This window comes from Telmatherina bonti (assembly GCF_933228915.1).
Source record: "Telmatherina bonti genome assembly, chromosome: 16".
Taxonomy (NCBI): Eukaryota; Metazoa; Chordata; class Actinopteri; order Atheriniformes; family Telmatherinidae; genus Telmatherina; species Telmatherina bonti.
The window spans coordinates 35,818,233-35,842,389 of NC_136614.1; the positions used below are offsets into that span (position 1 = coordinate 35,818,233).

At 47.1% G+C, this 24,157-nt stretch overlaps 1 protein-coding gene across 1 annotated transcript; it reads right to left on the minus strand.

The window, feature by feature from the left end:
* ddhd1b (DDHD domain containing 1b) lies at positions 1–23,688 on the minus strand (the record flags this gene model as incomplete). The annotated part of the gene is made up of 13 exons (XM_079255187.1): positions 1–340; positions 1,177–1,419; positions 5,830–6,008; positions 6,548–6,612; positions 6,695–6,844; positions 7,043–7,118; positions 7,219–7,475; positions 8,121–8,227; positions 15,578–15,687; positions 15,773–15,920; positions 19,878–20,006; positions 20,182–20,358; positions 23,004–23,688. The coding sequence occupies 13 exons, from the start codon at positions 23,686–23,688 to the stop codon at positions 156–158; spliced, it is 2,511 nt and encodes an 836-aa protein (XP_079111313.1). The 3' UTR covers positions 1–155.
* Between the last annotated feature and the right edge of the window lie 469 nt (positions 23,689–24,157).

A 24,157-nucleotide genomic window follows, 5' to 3' on the forward strand; every position in this document is an offset into this window, starting at 1 on the left:
TTTTTAGCGTTAGCTTAAAATTGTTTTCATAGATTTTACATGAAACATGAAGTTTTTTCTCTTGTTTTGGAAATGAGTTTTAATCGTGAAAAATATTTTCATGAGCTTGATAATGTTCAGCATGTGCTGATGGAGTGTCCCGGTCGGGCCGGACGCTACGAGCCATCCTGGTTCTCCTGTGTAGCTTCAGCCGCTTCCTGCGGTCCGTACATGAAGGTGAGAAGAAACAGAGCCACGTCGTACGAGCACCAGTAGGCAGTATGGGATGTGACCGCTGACCAGTAACGGTTCTCCACCAAACCCTCCCTCAGCTCAAAGTCGATGCGCCGCTCCAGCTCCACTGCAGCAGAAAACATCACAACATCAAGCTGACAAACTAAGACGTTCAAGAACCTTTTCATCAGCAAAAGGCCTCCTGCATCACACACCAAAACAAACTCAAAGGATTTATTTTGTCTCAAAACAAAGATGAACTGTGAGGTTACAACAGTCCAGATCTGGGTTACTATGTCTATCCAGGGGTCCTGCAGACAACGGTCCATTCGGCAGTCTGAGGACGAGCACGGAGGTTTGATAGATACAGAGGAGCTGATTTAGTAATATCAGAAATAGTTATAGGACCAATATTACATTTTTCATTCAGTTATTAAAAAATTAAAATGAATATTTTCTGTATTCAGATCAAGTCCTTAAAAAACTGTTTTTTCTGATGCACCGGTTCGGGGATCACCAACCGTGGAGCTCCTGAGTCCGTCCAGCAATCCGATTAATCATGGATTGTGCAAAACTTTACAACACGCTGTCATTTAAATCAAGTGCGTTGCAGCATGTAAAACATGCATGACAGTTTGTGATCCTCAGAATTCAGTTTGAACATTTTTCTGCGGGTCCACATGGATTTTTGTAAACAGGGAAAACTACTTGGAAACGTTACGTTAACCTGTGGACGTACGGCGGTCCCGAGGAGACGGACAGTTCCAGCTCCAGGTCAGAACCGTGACAAGATGCCGGTAGAGAAAGGGTGAGTACACATTCCTTTCTTTGTTTCATTTTTCTAACTCATGCTTTGATATGAGAACGAACAAATGAATATATTTGTTTATTCCTTAACCCTGACGTCAGCTCTTCATTTTACTGACTTGGACAACTAAAAGTAGGCGGCTGCTTCGTACTTACAGGAAGTGCTGTCCATTAGTGCCGTGGTGGACTCCTCTTCCTCTCTGCTGTCCTCTTTTTCTTTGTCCTTTTCCTCACAATCTGTCATCGGCATGGCTTCATCTACAGATGCCAAGTTTTCTGCTTCAAAAGGACCCCCCTCAGAGTCAGACTGCTCTTCATCGACCCCGCCCACCTGGCCACTGGATCGGGAAAAACGGGAAAACAGGATTCCTCCAATTCCTTTTCCAATACTTGCAGCACCTGACGAGAAGAAAGAGGAAATAATAAACATCTGTTTCCTACAGTACACTCTGATTCTATTCTGGACACAAGGCTCATGCATCCATGCATCTATGGATGATGGATGGATGGATGGATGGATAATGAAATGAAAAATACTTTATTAATCCCCAAAGGGAAATATTGTAGTATATAATAATAATAACTAGAGGAGGTCTTGTTCCGGAGGCTGATGGCTGCTGGCAGGAATGATCTTCTGTATCTTTCAGTCTTACATCGGACCTGAAGAAGCCTCTCACTGAACACACTTTGTTGTTTCATCACTGTGTTGTGGAGAGGGTGTGAAGAATCCTCCATCATCTTCATCAGCTTGTGCAGCATTCTTCTTTGGACAATCAGCTCCAGCGGCTCCAGAGTTACTCCAAGCACAGAAGCAGCTTTCTGGATCAGTTTGTTGATTCTCTTCAAGTCTCTGGTTGTGATGCTACTACCCCAGCAGATGCTGCAAAGCTGACTGCACTCTCCACAACAGACTTCTAGAAGATATGGAACATCTTGGTGCAGACGTTAAACCATCTCAGCTTCCTTAAGAAGTACAGTCTGCTCTGACCTTTCTTGTAGATGTAGTCAGTGTTGCATTTCCAGTCCAGTTTGTTGTCCAGCTGAACTCCAAGATACTTGTATTCCTCCACCACCTCCACCTCCTCTCCCAGGATGGAAACAGTGCTTTGTTTATTCTTCTTCCTCCTGAAGTCAACAATCATCTCTTTTGTTTTGCTGCTATTTAATATGAGATGATTGTCACCGCACCATTTAACAAACTGACTGACCAGTTCTCTGTACTCTGCTTCTTGTCCATCCCTGATACACCCCACAACTGCAGAGTCATCAGAGTATTTCTGCAGATGACAGGACTCAGAGTTGTACTGGAAGTCTGAGGTGTACAGAGTGAAGAGGAATGGCCAGAGTACAGTTCCTTGTGGTGCACCAGTGCTGCTGACCTCCATCTCAGACACACAACCTTTCAGCCTCACAAACTGGGGTCTGTTTGTGAGGTAGTCATAGATCCAGGTGGTTGTGGAGGTATCCACCTGGAATTTATGGAGCTTCTCACATAACAAAGCAGGCTGAATGGTATTAAAAGCACTGAGAAATTAAAGAACATGACCCTCAGAGTGCTGCCTGAATGGTCCAGATGAGAGTGTGCTCTCTGGAGCAGGTATATGGTGGCATCTTCAACCCCAAGTCCATTACGATATGCAAACTGGAATGGGTCCTGAAAGGTGTTTACTTGCTTGTTGAGGTGAGCCAGTAAGAGTCTCTCCAGGACTTTCATGATGTGAGATGTCAGGGCAACTGGTCTGTAGTCACTTGGTTCAGCTGGTTGTGTTTTTTTAGGCACTGGAACAAGGCAGGAGGTTTTCCACAGCACTGGGACTCTATTTTGTCTCAGACTGGTGTTGAAAAGGTGCTGGAGAATCGGACATAGTTGTTCTGAGCAGGTCTTGAGAACTCTGGGACTGACACCATCTGGACCTGCAGCCTTGTTCTGGTTCAGTTTCTCAAGTTGCTTCATAACCTGATTGCAGGAGACAAACAAGGTGGAGGTCTCAGGATGTCCTGATGTGGAGGGAGATGAAGCTGTGTTCTGGTCCATGACTGAGCTGCAGGGTGACAGATTGGAGGCGTGACAGGAAAGCAGTGGGCTTATGGAGGGTGTGTGGTCTGTTGGGCTGGAGGTAGGGGGTGAACTGAACCTGGTGAAGAATATGTTCAGCTCATTAGCTCTGTCCAGACCTCCATCAGGCTGCTCCCCCTTTAACTTGAAGCCGGTGATCTTCTTCATTCCAGACCACACATCCCTCAGGTTATTCTGCTGGAGCTGACTTTCTAACTTCTTCCTGTAGTCCTCCTTGCACTTCTTAGTTTGTGTTTTAAGTTGTTTTTGTGTTGCCCTCAATAACTCCCTGTCTCCATCCCTGAAGGCTTTCTTTTTGATGTTCAGCAGCTTTTTCAGGTCACTGGTGATCCAGGGTTTGTTATTGGGGAAGCACCTCACTGTTCTTGTTGGGACGATGCTGTCCACACAGAGGTTTATGTAATATGTCACACACTCAGTCATGGCGTTGATGTCGTCTCCATGAGGTTCACAGAGGACGTTCCAGTCTGTAGCCTCAAAGCCTCCTCTAAGAGCATCTTCAGCTTCAGCAGACCAGATTTTGATAGTCTTTGTGATGACTGGTTGCTGCTGAACGATGGGCTTGTAGGTGGAGGTGAGAAGAACCAGATTATGGTCAGATCTTCCTAAAGGAGGCAGGGCAGAACAACTGCATCCATTATTCATATTTGCATAAAATAAGTCCAACATCTTATTTTCTCTGATGGAGCAGCTGACAAACTGCTGGAATGTTGGTAGAGTTGCAGAGAGGGAGACGTTGTTGAAGTCTCCGGAGATCACCATGAATGAGTTTGGATGCTGTGTTTGTAGCCGAGCAACGACGGAGCTGATGACGTCACAGGCTGTGTCTGGTGCGGTACCAGGTATTATATAAACCACTACCAGAATAACACAGGTAAACACTCTGGGTAAATAATATGGATGGAAGCTCACAGCTAACAGTTCCATGTCCCTTGTGCATATTTTCTCCTTGACAGTAACATGTCCAGGATGACACCAACGCTGGTTAACCAGCACTGCAATTCCACCACCCTTTAGCTTTCCGCTGTGTTGTCTACTGCGGTCTGCACGGACCGTTTTAAAGCCCGGTACAGACACATTACAGTCAGGGATGTGTTCATGCAGCCATGTCTCGGTGAAGCACATAATAATGCACTCTCTGTATTCTTTCTGAGACCTTGTTAGCATCTCGAGCTCGTCCGTTTTGTTAGCTAGTGATCTCACATTACCCATGACGATGGTCGGGAGAAATGGTTTAAATCTCCATCACTTTACCCCCTGTCTCACTCCCGCTCTGCATCCTCTCCCCTTTCTTTTCAACTCCATCGGGATTTGATGTGTTGTTTCGCTCATAATCCTGATTTAGGAGAGTTTAATCAGTTGATCCCGATTGTAAACAAGTCTTTCGTTGCCATGGAGACTCATCATAACAAGTCTTGAGAGAGCCAAAAATATGCCGAAAAATCTCCCTTGCAGCACACCCTCAGAACTGGCATGAAATACTCTGAAAAAAATACCGAATTTGAGGTAATTTTTATGTGAGAAGAGTTTGTAATTTAAAAAAATTAAGATAGCAAGTCAGAGCTACTACAATTGCTGCCAACAAATGGTGCAATCTAGAATGGAGATCACCATTTTGTATCGGATGATGGATGGATGATGGGTGGATGATGGATGGATGGATGGATGGATGATGGGTGGATGATGGGTGGTTGATGGATGGTGGATGGATGACGGGTGGATGATGGATGGATGATGGGTGGTTGATGGATGATGGATGGATGATGGGTGGATGATGGATGGATGATGGGTGGTTGATGGATGGTGGATGGATGATGGGTGGATGATGGATGTATGATGGGTGGTTGATGGATGATGGATGGACGATGGGTGGATGATGGATGGATGATGGGTGGTTGATGGATGATGGATGGATGATGGGTGGCTGGATGGGTGGATGATGGGTGGTTGATAGATGGATGATGTATGATGGATGGATGATGGATGGCTGGATGGGTGGATGATGGGTGGTTGATAGATGGATGATGTATGATGGATGGATGATGGATGGATGGGTGGATGATGGATGGATGATGGATGGATGATGGGTGGCTGGATGGGTGGATGATGGGTGGTTGATAGATGGATGATGTATGATGGATGGATGATGGATGGCTGGATGGGTGGATGATGGGTGGTTGATAGATGGATGATGTATGATGGATGGATGATGGATAGATGGGTGGATGATGGATGGATGATTGGTGGATGGATGGCTGGATGATGCATGATGGGTGGATGATGTGTGGATGATGGATGATGGGTGGATGGGTGGATGATGGGTGGAGGTAACGGTGCTCTGTGGGACATGCGGTTATTGATGTGTGACCCAACAGGACTGGTATTATAACCAGACATCGCTGCAGCTCCACCGAACCAACGGTCTACAGATCTGCTGCAGATAATGTGACACGAAGTTTTACTGTCAGGTGGGACTGGTCATGCGACTGCATGTTGAGGCCTTTACACAAATACTACTTCATCCCAATAATGTCATGTCAGTATGTTTCAGTGTAAAATTAATGTGAACGTTCTCATCAGCAACAATCCGTGCTAAAGGACCGTCCAACCGTCCCACGTACGCCCTGAAGTTCGTGCCAAAGCTGCATCAGTGTAAAAGATAACGGAGGAAGGTCCTGTTGCCATGACCAACTTCATGTATTATGTACAACATGACAGCAGCCTCAGCTCACCCATGATGCTGGCCTTGCCCAGATTGGTGATAGATTCTCCGTAGTGCCGTCTGGTGTGGGGCGGGGAGATGCAGGGACTTGGGATGTTCTCCAAATCTGAGACGAAACTGGCCTCCTTCAGGGGGTTCAGCAGCAGCGGCCGGATCTGGTCGTACGGAGTGGGGCTGGTGGTGTTGTACCTGCACATCACACCCATATCAGTCGTCTGAAACAGGAAGTCATCATCCTTCCCAGATCTAACTATTCTGGGATCTAACTGATCTGGAATCTGAATCAGTGTTTCCCAGTTCTGATCCTAACTGCCCTGCATGTTTTAGAGGTAACCTGACTTAAATGTTAACAGGCTCCCTTGTTAATCTGAATCAGGTGTGTTGGAGCAGGAACACATCTAAGTCATGCAGGGCAGTGGTACTTGAGGACTAGGGTTGGGTAACACCGATCTAACTGATCTGGGATTTACAAGCAGTACCAGTAAAAGGTTTGGAATCCCAGCAGCTTCACAGATCAGGTGAGAACCAGTTCGTCCCACATTCAGCTGGGAGTTTCATTTGTTTCTCTCATTTCTAGGATGAAAATTAAATTCAAGAAGTCCGAACAGATGAGCAGTGTCCCTGCAGTTCCTGCCGTTTACCGGCATATAGCTGCGTGGATCTGGCAGAAAACCTTTCTGTGATCAGTCTGTCTCAGTAATGCAGTGAAACAACATGGCTGGTATTACCAGTCGATCTGAACCGGAGAAACGTTACTGTAGTGCTTCAGGATGAGAGGCTCCAGCCTGTAAGCCTGGACAAAAAACCAGAAAGATGTTTGAGTCTAAGAGGATCTGGGAGACAACCGGTCCTGTGTGTTTCATGGCAACATTCACCACTGGGTCTGTCGGATGGAAGATGTTGAAGAGACGCTTGCAGATGGAAGTTGGAAGGATGTGGTCCTGCACACCGCTGTTTCCAGGTCGGATCCCTCGCAGCGCCAAGAACACGGCCAGAGGCGAGCCCATGCAGAAGAAATTTTCTACCTGCAGCACAGACATGAGGTAAGACCAGGAGCATGCTCCTCTGGAGGGTAGTTGGAGCAGGGGAACGGAGAGAAAAACTGAAAGGAGGAGAGTTTTAACCACACATGAAACAGTTCAACCTGTGACAGCTCAGTTCAGCTCACAGATCATGTGACCTGTAAAGTCACATGACCAAATAATGTGACAGCTGAAGTTTACCTTGAACTTTAAAGCTGGCACTGCAACACAAGATGAGGTCTGCAGACCCTGAAACTGGTCCTCCAGGTCCCTCAACCTGGACAGGAGATGATTCTATTAATGATCCAGTCTGAATGACAGTTTTCCTACCAGGACTGGAAAACTGGAGCAGATCCTGGATAGAACCTGGATCTTACCTGAGGCACGTCAGTCTCAGCTGCTCCTGGAGGTGCCGCTCCTCATCGCTCGGCCAGCGGACCATTATCTCCTCCGGGTCCAACATTTCCTGGTGGTGAAAGCGCACCGGGTCCCAGCCCGTCATGATATCGAAGGTGATGACACAGCCGAGAGAGTGCGACACTATGGACACCTTCCCGTTTTTCTCAAAGTTCGGATTCCGTGCGCAGAAGAGCGAATACAGGTGATTCAGCTCCCGAGTCAAACCCCTGGTAATCTGGGCACACAATATACTCGGATTAACAAAGGAAATGAGGATTCAGGTCATGTTCCATGATGTTCTGTGGAGGAACCCGACAGCTTAACTCAGGGGCTGCCAGATCTGAATGTACACTGCCAAAAACCCCAAAGACACCAAAGATGCCAAAGACCCCAAAAACCCCAAAAAACGCCAAAACCGCCAAAGACGCAAAAACGGCAAAAACGCCAAAGACACCAAAAAACGGCAAAGACGGCAAAAACACCAAGGGTGCCAAAAACGCCAAAGACACCAAAAACGCCAAAGGCGCCAAAAATGCCAAAGATGCCAAAAACGCGAAAAACGCCAGACGCCAAAAAATGCCAAAGACGCCAAAAACGCCAAAGACGCAGAAGACGCCAAAAACGCAAAAGGTGCCAAAGATGCAAAAAACGCCAAAGACGTCAAAAAAGCCAAAAACTTCTTCTGCGGTTTCAGAATGTGGAAAGTCCTTTTGGCCAGGGGCATTTTTGCGGTGTGCTGAGCGTGCATGAGGACGCCCCGGCGCACACACCTGGCCAGATCGGTCCTGCATGTCTGTAGTCCCAGAAGTCAGTATTGATTGGAAAGATGAGCCAAAACGCTGGAACAATGGCTCCCAGCCAGTGAGTTAAGCAGACTCACCTCATCTCGGTATAGAGGGCTGGTGTAGTACATGATGTCCATGGCGCTGCTGTTCAGCATGTCTCTGAGACCTCGGACCTTGTCAGGTGTGATGGAGTCCACAGTGTCTGCAGGGGGAACGTTGAACAGATGTTCACACACCAACTTTAGAATTACAATCTTTTAATTGTAATGAATAGTCTGTTGTCTCATCTGAAAATCCATCCCTCCCCTTTGTCTCCCACTGATCTCTGGTGTTTAGCAGCTACGTGATGCTGTATGGTGAGAGTAAAGGCCGGTTTATTCTCGCAGTGTCGTCAGTTACGAAGTAACCGCGGTAGGTTCTGAGTAGGTCCGTAGAGGCGCCAAGCGAACTTCCTCGGACCCATGGTGCATCCCGGCAACACAAAGTACTCTCTTGTGATTGGTCAGAGTGTGATTCCGCGTTTTACTGATGTTTGGGTCTTGTCGCTGATAGTGATGTAAAATTGACTCTTTTAAAAAGAATTGAGTTGAAATGAATCACTCACCAAAGTCAATCATGCTTTTGAGTCATTTGAGTCAGTAGCAACGTTTCCATGGAGACCTTTACCCACAGTCGGTTTGAAATCCCCCTGACTTAAGATTTCAGGTCAGCCGTTTCCATGGAAACTAATCTGATCTGGTGTGTACATGGGTTAACATTTAAGCAGAACAGTCCTGTGATGTTTACATTTATCACAGAGGGAGGGATCTACAAACGTCCCAGCTGTGGTGTTCACAGTACTTTGAAGCAGCAGCATGATACTCATGTACTCCTACTGCAAACGACAAAGAGGAAAAGGCAGAGTTTGACTCAAAACTAAATTTTCTGCCGCTGTCCGGTGAACGTGTTGGTTCGCTGCCATTATCCCATTTGATGAAACGTCACTTGTTGCGCATTTATGTCTTGTCAGAGTAAGTTGACAAGACATGAAACAAGGCTCATGGTACTGAAAGCCAGGTCTAACCCTGGAAGCACCTCCATAAGCAGGAATCCAGCTTCGTAGTACAGTACAGTGTGTCCACTTGGTTGATATTGTTTTCATTAATCTGTTTCTGTGTGAGGATATGAATAACATCTAGGAGACAGGACAGAGAGGTGATCACAAAGAAAATGCATTCATTCATTCATGATCTGAACCACTTAATCCAATCGAGGGTAATCGAGGAGCTGGAGCCTATCCCAGCAGCCTGCGAGCAGGAGGCGGGGTACATCCTGAACAGGTCGCCAGGCCATAAATTATTTTTCATGAGTTTTAAACTGCAAGTCCAAGTCTGAGGTTACTCTATATGAGATTTAAGAGTGACTCAAGTCTCCATCTCTGATAAAAAAATATAGACAATCGATAAAATAACTCTTCCCCATGTGATCAACCTTCATTTTCAGCCCCTTTATCAGAGTTCTGGGGTCCTGATGGTTCTTCTGGACAGAGATTTCTGATGGTGTTCCTGAATCTGTTGAAGCCTTACGCTCTCGTCACCACTGTCTTCCTCCTTCAGTTCTTGATATTATTCTAGCATCTCGTCTTCCTTCTTGATGCCTTCGTCATTCCCTACATCTATCTCTGCTGCCTTCTTCTGTAGTTTGTAAACCAGCTCTACTGGATCTAGAAGTCCTATTCTCTGCCACCTTGGATTCTCTCTCTCCCATCTTGATCCCAGGACTTCCAGCCCTAAACTCAGTACAGACGTTCCTGTACAAGATTCCATTCATGTGGTTATGAAGCACCTTATTTATGCTCCATAACCTTATTTATTGAACCATAAATAAGGTTATGGAGCTCCATGAGCTTTATCTACTTGAATGTTTTTCAGAGGTCTACACCTGGGGGCAACCCAAGAAATATCATGGGCTTTTCTTAACTCACTCATTTAATGTCAGATTTAGTATGGCCAACTACAAAGTCCCATTATGCCATGTTGAGAACACAACTGAAGAAGTGGCTGGGTCTTCCAAGCTGCCATAGTAGCATAGGGTTCAACTGGAATGGAGGTCTTCCTTTATCAATATCATGCCTTGTGGAGTTGTTGGGACCAGACGTTCCGCTGGCGGATCAGATTTATATGTACTTTACTCAGTCTCCCATCCAAGTATCTACATGTTATGCACCACTGGTTCGGTTCTTGAACTGTGAATGGTGTTTACCATTCCAGGCAACAATCTTAACTGTACATTCACTTTTTCAGACCAGTGGTAAATGTAGTTCACTTTTAAAGCCATATTGTACACCACAAGCCAATTATACTACAACAAGAACAGTCCTATTCCATCAACAAGGGTCCAGTGAAATTAGCCTAAAGTAAAATTGGTCTAAAAAATACTTTATCCATAAAAACATGTTTTAGGCAATACTGCCAGATTTAAAGGGGTTAAACATGCCAAAGCATGATAGGAAATTACTCTCAAAGAGTTGAGAGATCCCTGAATAAAAGTCATCCGGGTAATCATGGGACTCAGCTTCAACAGTTGCAGAAGCAAAGTCCGTCCTCAAATATGGGCCAGATCATGTACCAAGTACAACATGGCAGAGGGGGATTGGGAACAACAACAGCTAACAGAAAGGCGACAAAGGGGGAACATTGCTAGCTGTAAGAGTGGGAAGCTGCCAGGAGTCCCAAAGCAGTTGCCTAAACCCAGCGAGGCAACTGGATCAGACGGGAATCCATACATTAGATAAGTTTAAATGGAGTGAGCTGTAGACGGTCCATAGTAACGGGTTACACCTTATTGTCAGAACCACTTATTATGTACTTCCCACCACAACAAACCTACATCTCTGACTTGAACATGACCCAAATGTCAACTCTGTGCTGCACTAGCAATACTTTAACACATCCTGGGGAACTGCAGGACTTTTTTTTATACTGGGGGGATGTACCTGGCATTACATTTGACTTCAAACATGTCATTTATTTTATATTGCAGAGAGAAAATACATTCACTTCAATGTATTTGTATGGTGTCCTTTAACTCCTTAACCGGCGGCAGCTCGACCTCAGGCCGTTTTATGTTTTTTTGTTTTTTGTTTTTTTTTTATATCACGCTCATACAATACCTTATAGCCTTATACGTTTCCTATTTCAATAAAACTGTGCATGAGGCAACGGTAGACTCTCCCCTTCTTATTGACCCCATTTTTGACCAACTGGATTGATCCATGGCCGTTCCATAGCCAATATTATCCACTAAGAGTCAACCTAGGTGGTCTGACCATCACATACGTTTCCTCTTCCAGACCTCGCCCACCAGCTCTGACGCCAGTTCTGACCCCACTGCCGTAAAGCCAATAAAATTCCCGTCACGGCGATGTGCAGCTTGTGTGTGGGATGTAAAACGGCTTCAGGGAGTCCGCGCGTAAACATCTGTGACAACGTGCGTACTTGTGTGCGTCCATTGCGCAAAAGCAGAGGAAGACTTTTTGTCCACTTTTTCTCTGTATGAACTTTTGCAAAACACACCAAAAAGCGGAAATACACCCGCGAGGAGGTGGAGGAGTCGTTTACACCCGCGAGGAGGTGGAGGAGTCGTTTACACCGGCGAGGAGGTGGAGGAGACGTTTACACCCGGGAGGAGGTGGAGGAGTCGTTTACACCCGCGAGGAGGTGGAGGAGTCGTTTACACCGGCGAGGAGGTGGAGGAGTCGTTTACACGCGCGAGGAGGTGGAGGAGTCGTTTACACCGGCGAGGAGGTGGAGGAGTCGTTTACACCCGCGAGGAGGTGGAGGAGTCGTTTACACCCGCGAGGAGGTGGAGGAGTCGTTTACACCCGCGAGGAGGTGGAGGAGTCGTTTACACCCGCGAGGAGGTGGAGGAGTCGTTTACACCGGCGAGGAGGTGGAGGAGTCGTTTACACCGGCGAGGAGGTGGAGGAGTCGTTTACACCCGCGAGGAGGTGGAGGAGTCGTTTACACCGGTGAGGAGGTGGAGGAGTCGTTTACACGCGCGAGGAGGTGGAGGAGTCGTTTACACCCGCGAGGAGGTGGAGGAGTCGTTTACACCCGCGAGGAGGTGGAGGAGTCGTTTACACCCGCGAGGAGGTGGAGGAGTCGTTTACACGCGCGAGGAGGTGGAGGAGTCGTTTACACCCGCGGGGAGGTGGAGGAGTCGTTTACACCCGCGAGGAGGTGGAGGAGTCGTTTACACCCGCGAGGAGGTGGAGGAGTCGTTTACACCCGCGAGGAGGTGGAGGAGTCGTTTACACCCGCGAGGAGGTGGAGGAGTCGTTTACACCCGCGAGGAGGTGGAGGAGTCGTTTACACCCGCGAGGAGGTGGAGGAGTCGTTTACACCGGCGAGGAGGTGGAGGAGTCGTTTACACGCGCGAGGAGGTGGAGGAGTCGTTTACACCCGCGGGGAGGTGGAGGAGTCGTTTACACCCGCGAGGAGGTGGAGGAGTCGTTTACACCCGCGAGGAGGTGGAGGAGTCGTTTACACCCGCGAGGAGGTGGAGGAGTCGTTTACACCCGCGAGGAGGTGGAGGAGTCGTTTACACCGGCGAGTAGGTGGAGGAGTCGTTTACACCCGCGAGGAGGTGGAGGAGTCGTTTACACCCGCGAGGAGGTGGAGGAGTCGTTTACACCCGCGAGGAGGTGGTGGAGTCGTTTACACCCGCGAGGAGGTGGAGGAGTCGTTTACACACGCGAGGAGGTGGAGGAGTCGTTTACACCCGCGAGGAGGAGGTGGAGGAGTCGTTTACACCCGCGAGGAGGTGGAGGAGTCGTTTACACCCGCGAGGAGGTGGAGGAGTCGTTTACACCGGCGAGGAGGTGGTGGAGGAGTCGTTTACACCCGGAGGAGGTGGAGGAGTCGTTTACACCCGCGAGGAGGTGGAGGAGTCGTTTACACCCGCGAGGAGGAGGTGGAGGAGTCGTTTACACCCGGAGGAGGTGGAGGAGTCGTTTACACCCGCGAGGAGGTGGAGGAGTCGTTTACACCCGCGAGGAGGTGGAGGAGTCGTTTACACCCGCGAGGAGGTGGAGGAGTCGTTTACACCCGCGAGGAGGTGGAGGAGTCGTTTACACCCGCGAGGAGGCGGAGGAGTTGTTTAGACGGAGGAACAGTGATGTTTACAGAGGAAGACGTCTCTGACTGCAGAAGATGATGAAGGAGAAGAACATGAAAAGTACAAACTTCTATATGCATCTACGGTGTCTTAGATAAGCTGTTTAGATAAATAACTCTGTTGTTTATGGGGGGGGGGGTGCTTGTTTACTTTGTGTGTCGGGATGGGGGAGGAGGGGTGGGGGCGTCCACGTTGTTTTCTTCCCGTTGTTTCTTACTGTTGCCGTATCTCCAGCGGTTCTGTTGGGTCTGCTAAAGACGTGGGACCTGGTTTGTTAGAAAACTTGGGGTCGCGGCTCTAAAACGTCAGACCCCGGACCGGGGGAACCGTTCATGCGGGTGTCGTTCAGTCCGAGTGTGCGTGAAGCAAAAAGAGCAGCGATGAAAGAGACGCAGCGGTTCAACACCTCTATTTCCCTCCAGTTGTAAACATTTGTTCATAAATACAAAATGATAGAAAGAAAATAAGCTGCTGCTGATTTATCTGCGTGTGTGTGGACCGCTTCCATACTCTGTGTGTGCATGCGTGCAGCGATGCGTGTCTGTTAGAAAATACACTTATGATATTGGGCTATCTCAGAAAAAAATGTTCTAAAAAGCTTCTCACAACTTTCAGAGACATACAGTCTGGAAAAGCATGATCTATACAGATATTTTCAGTTACGGCATTATTTTGATAAGAACGTTAAGCTCCCAAAGAAAGAAGAAGTAGGACTTGTTAAGATTTTCTTGAAATCTTGCAAAGGTAAGACTCCAAAGAAGCAAATGTCAAAGCTGTACACTTGTTTACAATCTTTAAAAAAACATTCAACTATATATATTAAAAAAGCTTGGGAAAAAGAAATTGATGTGATAATTTCTGAAGATGACTGGTTAAATATGTGTAAAGTTGCCATGACTACTTCCTCTTCTAATCTTTGGAGAGAGTTTACATGGAAAAACATTGTACGTTTCTTTATACCACCTTATATTACAAGTAAACAATGTAAAGATCCAGATAAAGCTTATTGTTGGAGAAACTGTGGAAATGCTTGTGCAGGACACTTTCATGTTTTTTGGGACTGTGCCAAGATCGCACCCTACTGGGCAAAAATTCTAAAAGAAATTAAGAACATACTTGGGCTGGACTTGCCATACGACTTTATAATCATATATTTAGGCAATGTACCTCAAAAACTAAAGAAGTCGGACAAGTACTTGTTATCAATACTGTTGGCAGGGGCAAAGAAAGCCATAACACGCAAATGGTTACAAGAAGATGTCCCCTCTACACTAGACTGGATACAAATTGTTTCTGAAATTTATGACATGGAAAGACTGACATTCTCTTTAAGGTTGGCCGCGGAAAAATGTAAAAAATATTGGGAAAAATGGGACAGTTACATGAAAAAAAGGACTTTGTGATGGACTTCTTTGGAAGAAGGGAAGAAAGAAAAAAGAAGAGAGGGAAAAAGAGGAAGAGGGAAAGAAGAAAGAGAAAAGGGGGAAAAAAAAAAAGAAAGGGGGAAAGAAAGGGAAAGGAAAGAAAGAGAAAGGTATATGTATAAAACCAATTACAATGTTCATGCCTTGCCTGAATGTCTAGATGTACCCTGTATGCTCTGTGTTTTTGTGTTCATTTATTATGTAGTGGTCTGCATTTTTGTTTTGATCTGTTTAAAATTTAAAAATGTCACTTTTAAAAATAAAGTTTAAAAAAAAAAAAAAAAAAAAGAAAATACACTTATTACAGTCGCAGGACTAATGTGGGATAAAAACTTCTTGTTTGTCTTTATTAGTCTGTCATGTGATTGTGATGGAAACCCAGCAGCTCTTCAGATGAAGAAGGACCAGCTCCTTCCAGAGGAAGACTACATTCCTGCCCTTCAGACCACCAGGACCCCTGCTCATCATAACAGCTTCATATTCTGCTCTCCTGCTTTTTACTTTACTTTTACAAACACTCTTTATCAGACAATAGTTCAAATCTAATGTAAATATGTAAATTCTATTGTGTTCTGGTGTTTTTATTATTACATTTTGTTTACATTAGAGACTCCAAATGGCCACTTTGGGGAGCGCATGAACATGCTTACAGTAAAGCCCTCATAGAATAATAATTGTGGCTGCTATTGGCTGCTATTGTCACAAACTCAGCACAATAAAATGATGATTATAATCTACGATTCTAATTCATGACAGAGAGTTGATTCATGACAAGTTTCCTTGTTGAGGTGATTAACAACTGAGACATTTGTAACCCAAACTGTTCCGAGACGACGTTCAGGAGAGGTTTTCCTCTCCGGACAGTCGGCGTTTCAGATGCCAGCTGAGCCTCATGGCGAGACATGAAAGCTGGAACAGATCGACGTCTCCTGAACGTGTCAGTCAGAGACATCAGCTGAGCTGCATCTTACCTCCATCCAGGCAAAGTTTGGACCTCCATTCCACAGGCAGGAACTCGACATGCTCTGCGGTGCGATCAGAGAAATGTCGTTCTTCCATCTTCCTGGCGGCGTCTCTCATCCTGCCAACCAGCCGGGAACAAACAGTTACTGCAAGGATTACTCACATTCATGTGGCATCACTCCGACACACTGACTCCTTCTAACATGCTGGTGTTCCTGATGATGCGGCCCTGGTCCATCTTCTGGCCGATGCCGTGCACCACAAAGACGATGTGTGTGGTCTCGGGTGGCGTGTCCTCGGGCGCTGCTTCCTCCACATATCCCCGATGGAGACGCGTCCCACTACTGGAGGCTGTGGACATGTGGGACACATGAGTACTGAGACCATGAGATCAGTTGGAAATGATGGAGCTGCTCGGCAGACATTCGGTCTTCGCTGCAGGTCGTTGGACCTGCTGTGAAAAATGTTCGGGCTCTAACTGATGCCTGAGTTGTTCCAGGCGTTAAAGCAGAACTTCTTTTATTCTTTGTCTGTTTTTTTACACTAATCAGCTGATTAGCTGGTTTATCTGCCAACTATCACAATCAGGCTGCATGGTGGTGTAGTGGTTAGCCCTGTGGCCTCCCAGCCAGAAGGTTGCTGGTTTGATCCTCAGGGTGAGGCATGTATGTCTGCATGGCTTCCTCCCACCATGTTAACCAGTTACCAGTGAGATGTCCAGGGTGTTCCCTGCCCTTTGCCCACAGACTGCTGGGATCCAATCCAATCCAATCCAACTTTATTTGTAAAGCACTTTAAAACAACCACAGTGGACCAAAGTGCTGTACAGAAGAATAAGACATAAAACAGCTATACAATTAAAACAATAAACAAAAACAAAACAAAAAATAAATAAATAATAAAAAATAAAATAAAAATAATAGTACATTCAACATCTCACATGGTGTCAAAAGCCAAGGAGAAAAGATGGGTTTTAAGATGAGATTTAAAAACAGACAGAGAGGAGGCCTGTCTGATGTGGAGAGGCAGATCATTCCATAGTTTAGGAGCTGCCACAGCAAAGGCACGGTCACCTCTCAGCTTGCGCTTCGTTTTAGGTACACTCAGGAGCAGTTGATCAGCTGACCTGAGAGAGCGGGGGGGTGTATAGGGCTGCAGCAGCTCGGAAAGGTAGAGCGGGGCAAGACCATTGAGGGATTTAAAAGTAAATAAAAGAATTTTAAAACTGATCCTAAAACGTATGGGCAGCCAGTGAAGTGAGGCTAAAATGGGGGAAATGTGCTCGTGTTTACGTGTGCCAGTTAAAAGACGTGCAGCAGCATTTTGCACCATCTGAAGACGGGCCACGGAGGACCCACTAACCCCCGCATAAAGTGCATTACAGTAATCCAGCCTAGTGGTCACAAAGGCGTGGATTACTGTTTCGAAGTGCTGCCTTGAAAGAATAGGTTTAATTTTGGCCAGCTGCCTCAACTGGAAGAAGCTCGATTTAACGACTGAACTGATCTGACAGTCGAGCTTGAGATCAGTATCCACTTTAACCCCAAGATTTGTGATGGTTGGCTTAATGAACTGGGCCAAGGGACCCAGATCTACAAGGGGGGCCCCAGTGGTGCCACCAAAAACCATCACCTCTGTCTTTTTCTCATTAAAATTTAAAAAGTTTATAGCCATCCAGGCCTTTATGTCGTCAAGACACCTGAGTAGTGGTTTAACAGAATATGCATCTTTCTTTTTGAGAGGGACGTAAATCTGACTGTCATCTGCGTAACAGTGGAAAGAAATACCATGCTTCCTAAGTATGGAACCAAGTGGAAGCAAGTAGAGAGAAAAGAGAAGAGGGCCTAAAACTGAGCCCTGTGGGACCCCACATGAGAGACGAGCAGAGGAGGACACAGAGTCACCAAGGCTGACACAGAAAGTTCGATCAGCCAAGTATGACCTGAACCACTCCAGTGCTACACCCCTGACACCCACCCACTGTTTCAGACGAGAGATTAAAAGTTCATGGTCCACTGTGTCAAATGCAGCAGTTAAATCTAGAAGCACAAGAATAACACAATCACCGGAGTCAGTAGCTAAAAAGATATCATTAAAAACTCTTAGAAGAGCTGATTCGGTGCTGTGCAAGGTTTTAAAACCAGATTGGAAGACCTCAAGAATTTTTTGCTCTTCCAGAAAAACCATTAATTGGCTGCAAACTATCTTCTCGAGGATTTTTGAGATAAAAGGCAATTTAGAGATAGGCCTGTAATTTGCAAGAACAGTAGTATCTAGTCCTGTTTTTTTAATCAAAGGTTGCACTACTGCATGTTTGAAATTTCCAGGGACCACACCTGAGGACAAACTGCTATTGATAAGGGTCAGAACAGAGGACCCTATAGTGGGGAAAACCTCTTTAAATAGCCGAGGAGGGACCACATCATTCGGAGAACCTGAGGGCTTTAACTGACCAACAGTCTTCTGTAACAAGGACAGAGTCACAGATTCAAACCTGTCGAAGACAGCAGAGCAGGGCACAGAGACTGAAGTGTCATAGGCAGAGGGTGAGATTAAAGCCCTAGTGGAGGCAACCTTATCAATGAAAAAGTGAAGAAAATTTTCACACACAGCAGGGGAGGACTCGAGACAGACAGTCTGTGGGGCATTAAGAACAGAGTCAATGGTTTTAAACAAAACACGAGGCTTATGACAGTTAGACATAATAATATCAGAGAAATGCTTCCTTTTAGCATCTTTCACAATTGTCTGATAATGACGCCAGCAGTCCCTTAAAATTTGAAATGACACCTGCAGTTTGTCCCTTTTCCACTTCCGCTCAGCTCTACGGCACTCGCGTCTGACAGCACGAGTTGCGTCATTCAGCCAGGGCTCAGATTTAGTCCTAGACTGCCTGGTTTTTAACGGAACCACGGTGTCTAAAACAGAGCGGCAGGTGGAATGAAACCATGAGCTAAGCTCCTCCGTATCGTTGTCCATACACTCAGTGACACAGTTGTGAGTCTGACTGAAAACGGCCGAGAACTGAACAGCAGTGGAAGGGTTAATGATGCGACAGCGTCTGGCAGCAGCGCGAGGTTTAACTGTATTACAGGCAAGAGCAACCTCAAATAATACAGGCATATGATCAGAAAATGCTGCGTCACAAACCTCTAAGTTAAAAACAGGCAAACCAAAAGATAAAACAAGATCAAGTGTGTGTCCGCGTTCTTGTGTGGGATCAGACACAGACTGCACAAGATTAAAAGAGTCAATGAGGGTTAAAAAGTCCTTTGCCATTGGCTTATCAGGACAACATACATGAATATTAAAATCCCCAACAATAAGGACGCGGTCATATTTAGGCATGATTTCAGCCAGAAAATCAGAGAAGTCATTTAAAAAGTCCTTATTGTATTTGGGAGGGCGATAGACCACTGCACACAACACAGTGTGAGAGCGACAAAGTTCAAACAGGCTCAGTTCAAAGCTGGTGAACGAGGATGGTAACGATAGCTGCTTACACTTATAATGACTCTTAAAAACAGTGGCAATTCCTCCACCTCGGCCCGACGTCCGCGGGGAGTTAAAATAGCAGCAGTTCTGAGGTGGGATAGGCTCTAGATTCCTGCCACCCTTCATCAGACTAAGCAGCTCAGATATGAATGTCATAATAAAAGAATCCATATGGGTCAGGCTCTACTATTAACACCACCTTGCATTTACTGCTGCAGATGTTTAATGCTGAGCTCATTTTAAATGAATTGCTTCCCTGTTGGCCAGTTTAAACATCAGTTGTACATCTGTAGCGTCTCCGGTCTTTCCTGTGAGTCTGTCTTCAGCCTCCTCATTCCAGCTGGGACAACACAATATTTCAGGAGTTTTGACTTAAATCTCCCCTCAAAGGAAGACTTTTTACCACAACTATCAGCATAAAATATTTCAGTTTCCCCACTGAGTGGGGAGGTTCCAGCAGCGTACATGATGCACAGCGGTGGAGTAGAAAGAGCAGTATTGGTTTTTTCAGAGGGCCTCAGGCCTGCCTTTGCCTTGGTCCCTCAGTCCGCCACCGAACTGGGCCGTTTTCCTACATGGGACTCCAGACAGCAGGACCACCAGGTCTTTCCCGTCTTATTTTGTCTTTTCAACAGTTTTATGCCATTAATGTTGATTCATTTGATTCTACCTGTACGACACTTTGCTTACTGCATGGTACGTGGAAGTGCTCTATAAATACCGTTTGGATTTCTGATTGATTGGTGGAAACGTCGGTTCCTCTGGTGTTCTGTCCTACCTTGGTGCTCACATGGTGCGCCTGGACAGGTTTACCTTTGGAGAAGCCCAGTTTCTGCGTGACGGTGCGAGCGATCTTGGAGGTGGTGGCATCGCTGTACAGGTACACCTCGTCCACGCTGTGCCAGTCCACATGAGTCCTGCTCAGCTTCAGACTGTAGATGGCTGGGAGACGATCACACTGATTGATACAGACTCACACACTTCCTGGGATAAGCCTTTCGTCTCCTCGGAGAGCACAGAAAGTTCTGGATGTCCCGCTGGTTCAATGGGCCCAGGAACATCACCTGAACTCCGGCTTTCTCTGAGACACACCCGACCCCGCTCTGTCATTACTTACCATCCTTGCTGTCCACTGTGGTGGTCACCGCCTCCAGCTCATATGTGTCCCTCATCTGTTGCCCACGGAAACGGGAAAGATGCTCCAGTTCTATGAGGTCACTCTCATCCTCCTCCAGAGGGAGCCACGTTCCATCGATGAACCACTGACCCCGCATCACAGGAATACGCTCTTGTTCTGGGGGTCACATCAAGCTGCTTGAACACGTTTCCATGGAAACGTGGACACAGTGAAAGGGACAGCAGCATTTCTGATTGGTATCTTTGTTACCATGGAAACCGTGGTAACCTCATATCTTTTTGCTTTCACCAACATCTGTTGTTATTTGCAACTTTTATCTTTATTGTTTTCAGAGATTTATTTGTTATTTATTTAGCTACACCAGTCCGGTCCTGGAGATCAGGATCCAACCAGTAAAACCAGTAGCTACACCAGTCCGGTCCTGGAGATCAGGATCCAACCAGTAAAACCAGTAGCTACACCAGTCTGGTCCTGGAGATCAGGATCCAACCAGTAAAACCAGTAGCTACACCAGTCCGGTCCTGGAGATCAGGATCCAACCAGTAAAACCAGTAGCTACACCAGTCCGGTCCTGGAGATCAGGATCCAACCAGTAAAACCAGTAGCTACACCAGTCCGGTCCTGGAGATCAGGATCCAGTAAAACTAGCAGCTGATCCAGTCCGGTTCTGGAGATCAGGATCCAGTAAAACCAGCAGCTGATCCAGTCCGGTCCTGGAGATCAGGATCCAGTAAAACCAGCAGCTACACCAGTCCGGTCCTGGAGATCAGGATCCAGTAAAACCAGCAGCTACATCAGTCCGGTCCTGGAGATCAGGATCCAGTAAAACCAGCAGCGACACCAGTCCGGTCCTGGAGATCAGGATCCAGTAAAACCAGCAGCTGATCCAGTCCGGTCCTGGAGATCAGGATCCAGTAAAACCAGCAGCTACATCAGTCCGGTCCTGGAGATCAGGATCCAGTAAAACCAGTAGCTACACCAGTCCGGTCCTGGAGATCAGGATCCAGTAAAACCAGCAGCGACACCAGTCCGGTCCTGGAGATCAGGATCCAGTAAAACCAGCAGCTACACCAGTCCGGTCCTGGAGATCAGGATCCAGTAAAACCAGCAGCTGATCCAGTCCGGTCCTGGAGATCAGGATCCAGTAAAACCAGCAGCTGATCCAGTCCGGTCCTGGAGATCAGGATCCAGTAAAACCAGCAGCTACATCAGTCCGGTCCTGGAGATCAGGATCCAGTAAAACCAGTAGCTACACCAGTCCGGTCCTGGAGATCAGGGTCCAGTAAAACCAGCAGCCACACCAGTCCGGTCCTGGAGCATTTTATGTGTTTCTTCTCCAAAAAACCAACGTGTCGTTACAGGTCAGCTGACATGTGGACATGAAGGACCGGACCGGGAAACACCAGAACCATCAGAAGCACCAAAACTGCCAGAACCAACAGAAGCACTAGAGCCATTAGAGCCACTAGAACCACCAGAATTATCCGAACGATCAGAACCATTTAAACCATCAGAAGCATTAGAACAGCTGTTAATAAATGTCACTTACCTAGCATAGATGTATTGTGTAAAGAGTTCCCACTATGATATTAAATCATGAATGCAAACCACACACATACAGATGTGAGCAGTTATGACCAGGTATGACCAGGTTATGACCAGGTATGACCAGGTGTAAACATGTATGACCAGGTGTGACCAGGTATGACCAGGTGTGACCAGATATGACCAGGTGTGACCAGGTATGACCAGGTGTGACCAGGTATGTACAGGTGTGACCAGGTATGTACAGGTGTGACCAGATATGGCCAGATGTGACCAGGTATGACCAGGTATGGCCCGATATGACCAGGTATGACCAGATGTGAAAAGGTATGACCAGGTATGACCAGATGTGGCCAGGTATGTACAGGTGTGACCAGATATGGCCAGATGTGACCAGGTATGACCAGGTATGTACAGGTGTGACCAGGTATGACCAGGTGTGACCAGGTATGTACAGGTGTGACCAGGTATGTACAGGTGTGACCAGATATGGCCAGATGTGACCAGGTATGACCAGGTATGGCCCGATATGACCAGGTATGACCAGATGTGAAAAGGTATGACCAGGTATGACCAGATGTGGCCAGGTATGACCAGATGTGACCAGGCATGACCAGATGTTACCAGATTTGACCAGGTATGACCATGTATAACCAGGTATGACCAGGTGTAACCAGGTATGACTAGATCTGACCAGGTATGACCAGGCATGGCCATGTGTGACCAGGTATGACCAGATGTTCCCAGGTATGAACAGGTGTGACCAGGTATGACCAAATGTGAACAGGTGTGACCAGGTATGACCAGATGTGAACAGGTGTGAGCAGGTATGACCAGATGCGACTAGGTATGACCAGGTGTGACCAGGTGAGACCAGATGTTATCAGATGTGACCAGGTATAGCCAGGTGTGACCAGGTATGATCAGATGTTGCCAGGTATGAACAGGTGTGACCGGGTATGACCAGATGTGGCCAGATGTGACCGGGTATGACCAGATGTGAACAGGTGTGACCAGGTATTGCCGGTTGTGACCAGGTATGACCAGATGTGAATAGGTGTGACCAGATATGGCCAGATGTGACCAGGTGTGAACAGGTATGGCCAGGTGTGACCAGATGTGGCCAGGTATGACCAGATGTGACCAGGCATGACCAGATGTTACCAGATGTGACCAGATGTTACCAGATGTGACCAGGTATTACCAGGTGTGACCAGGTGTGGGTGCATAACGTGTACAAATGTTGAACTGCTCACGGTTCCAGTAAACCGGGTAGCTCTCCTTCTCGCGGATGTCCACCTCATACAGCCCGCCTCTCACACACACCGCCTCCACGCTGCCCTGGACGTCCCCCGGCTCTCTCCTCTCCTCCGTGGCCGGGCGCGGCTGACTGTTGGCCGGCTTCTCGACCGGCTCGTCCCCGGCCCAGCTGTCCCCCTGGACCTCGTCGTCAGGTCGGACCGGTCTGGGGGCCTTTACGGGATTCTGCTCAGAGAACCTTCGGTAGGCTCTCTCGATTTGTAAAGAGTCGTGTCCGACAAACGGTTTCCAAGTCCGCTTGTCCTCTTTGTAGAACCACCGGACCTCCTCCGGTCCCAGTTCCGTCACGATCTCGCCGCGGTGCCGGGAGCTGTTGGACCGAATCCGCTTCTTGGCCGTGAAACTGCCGTCGCTGTCAGCGAAGTCCTGGTCCAGGTCCAGGTAGGCTGGGGCAGCCAGGCCTAGCATCAGGCAGTCCTGAGATAACTGCTGCGGGTCCCCACCTGCCAGCGGCACGCGTCCATCCCGCGCCGCATCACCCCGGTCCCCGGTACCGAACCCGGTTCCGGGAGGACTACCGCCGCAGCTGGACACGAACACGTCGTTGGCCATGTCCCATTCGCTGCTGCTGAGCGAGTTATTTTCCGAACTATGCTGTCGAACCGCAGATTGGTCCTCCATGACTCCAGCAGGGAGCATGGTGATGAAGATGAAGATGGTGATGAAGATGAAGATGGTGATGAAGACGCTTCCTCCTCACAGTTAGCCCAGATTTTTGGTCCGAAGCCGAGACTCACGATCGAAGTGTACCCCCACCACCACCACCATCATCATCATCATCATCACCATCATCATCATCATCACCACAAAGTAGCAAAATGTAACTTCCGCAAAAACTTCAAAATAAAGCTTCAAAAACACTCCAGATGTTTGTGTGTTTTTTTTGAACAACGAACTTTATTGGCAACATGTAGAATTAAAACAAAACAAAAACCTTTTTTAGGGAGTAGTACGCAGACAGAACACATAAATCACTTCTGTAAGTACTGTAGTACAGTTACATCTGTAGGTACTGTAGTACAGTTACATCTATAGATACTGTAGTACAGTTACATCTGTAGGTACTGTAGTACAGTTACATCTGTAGGTA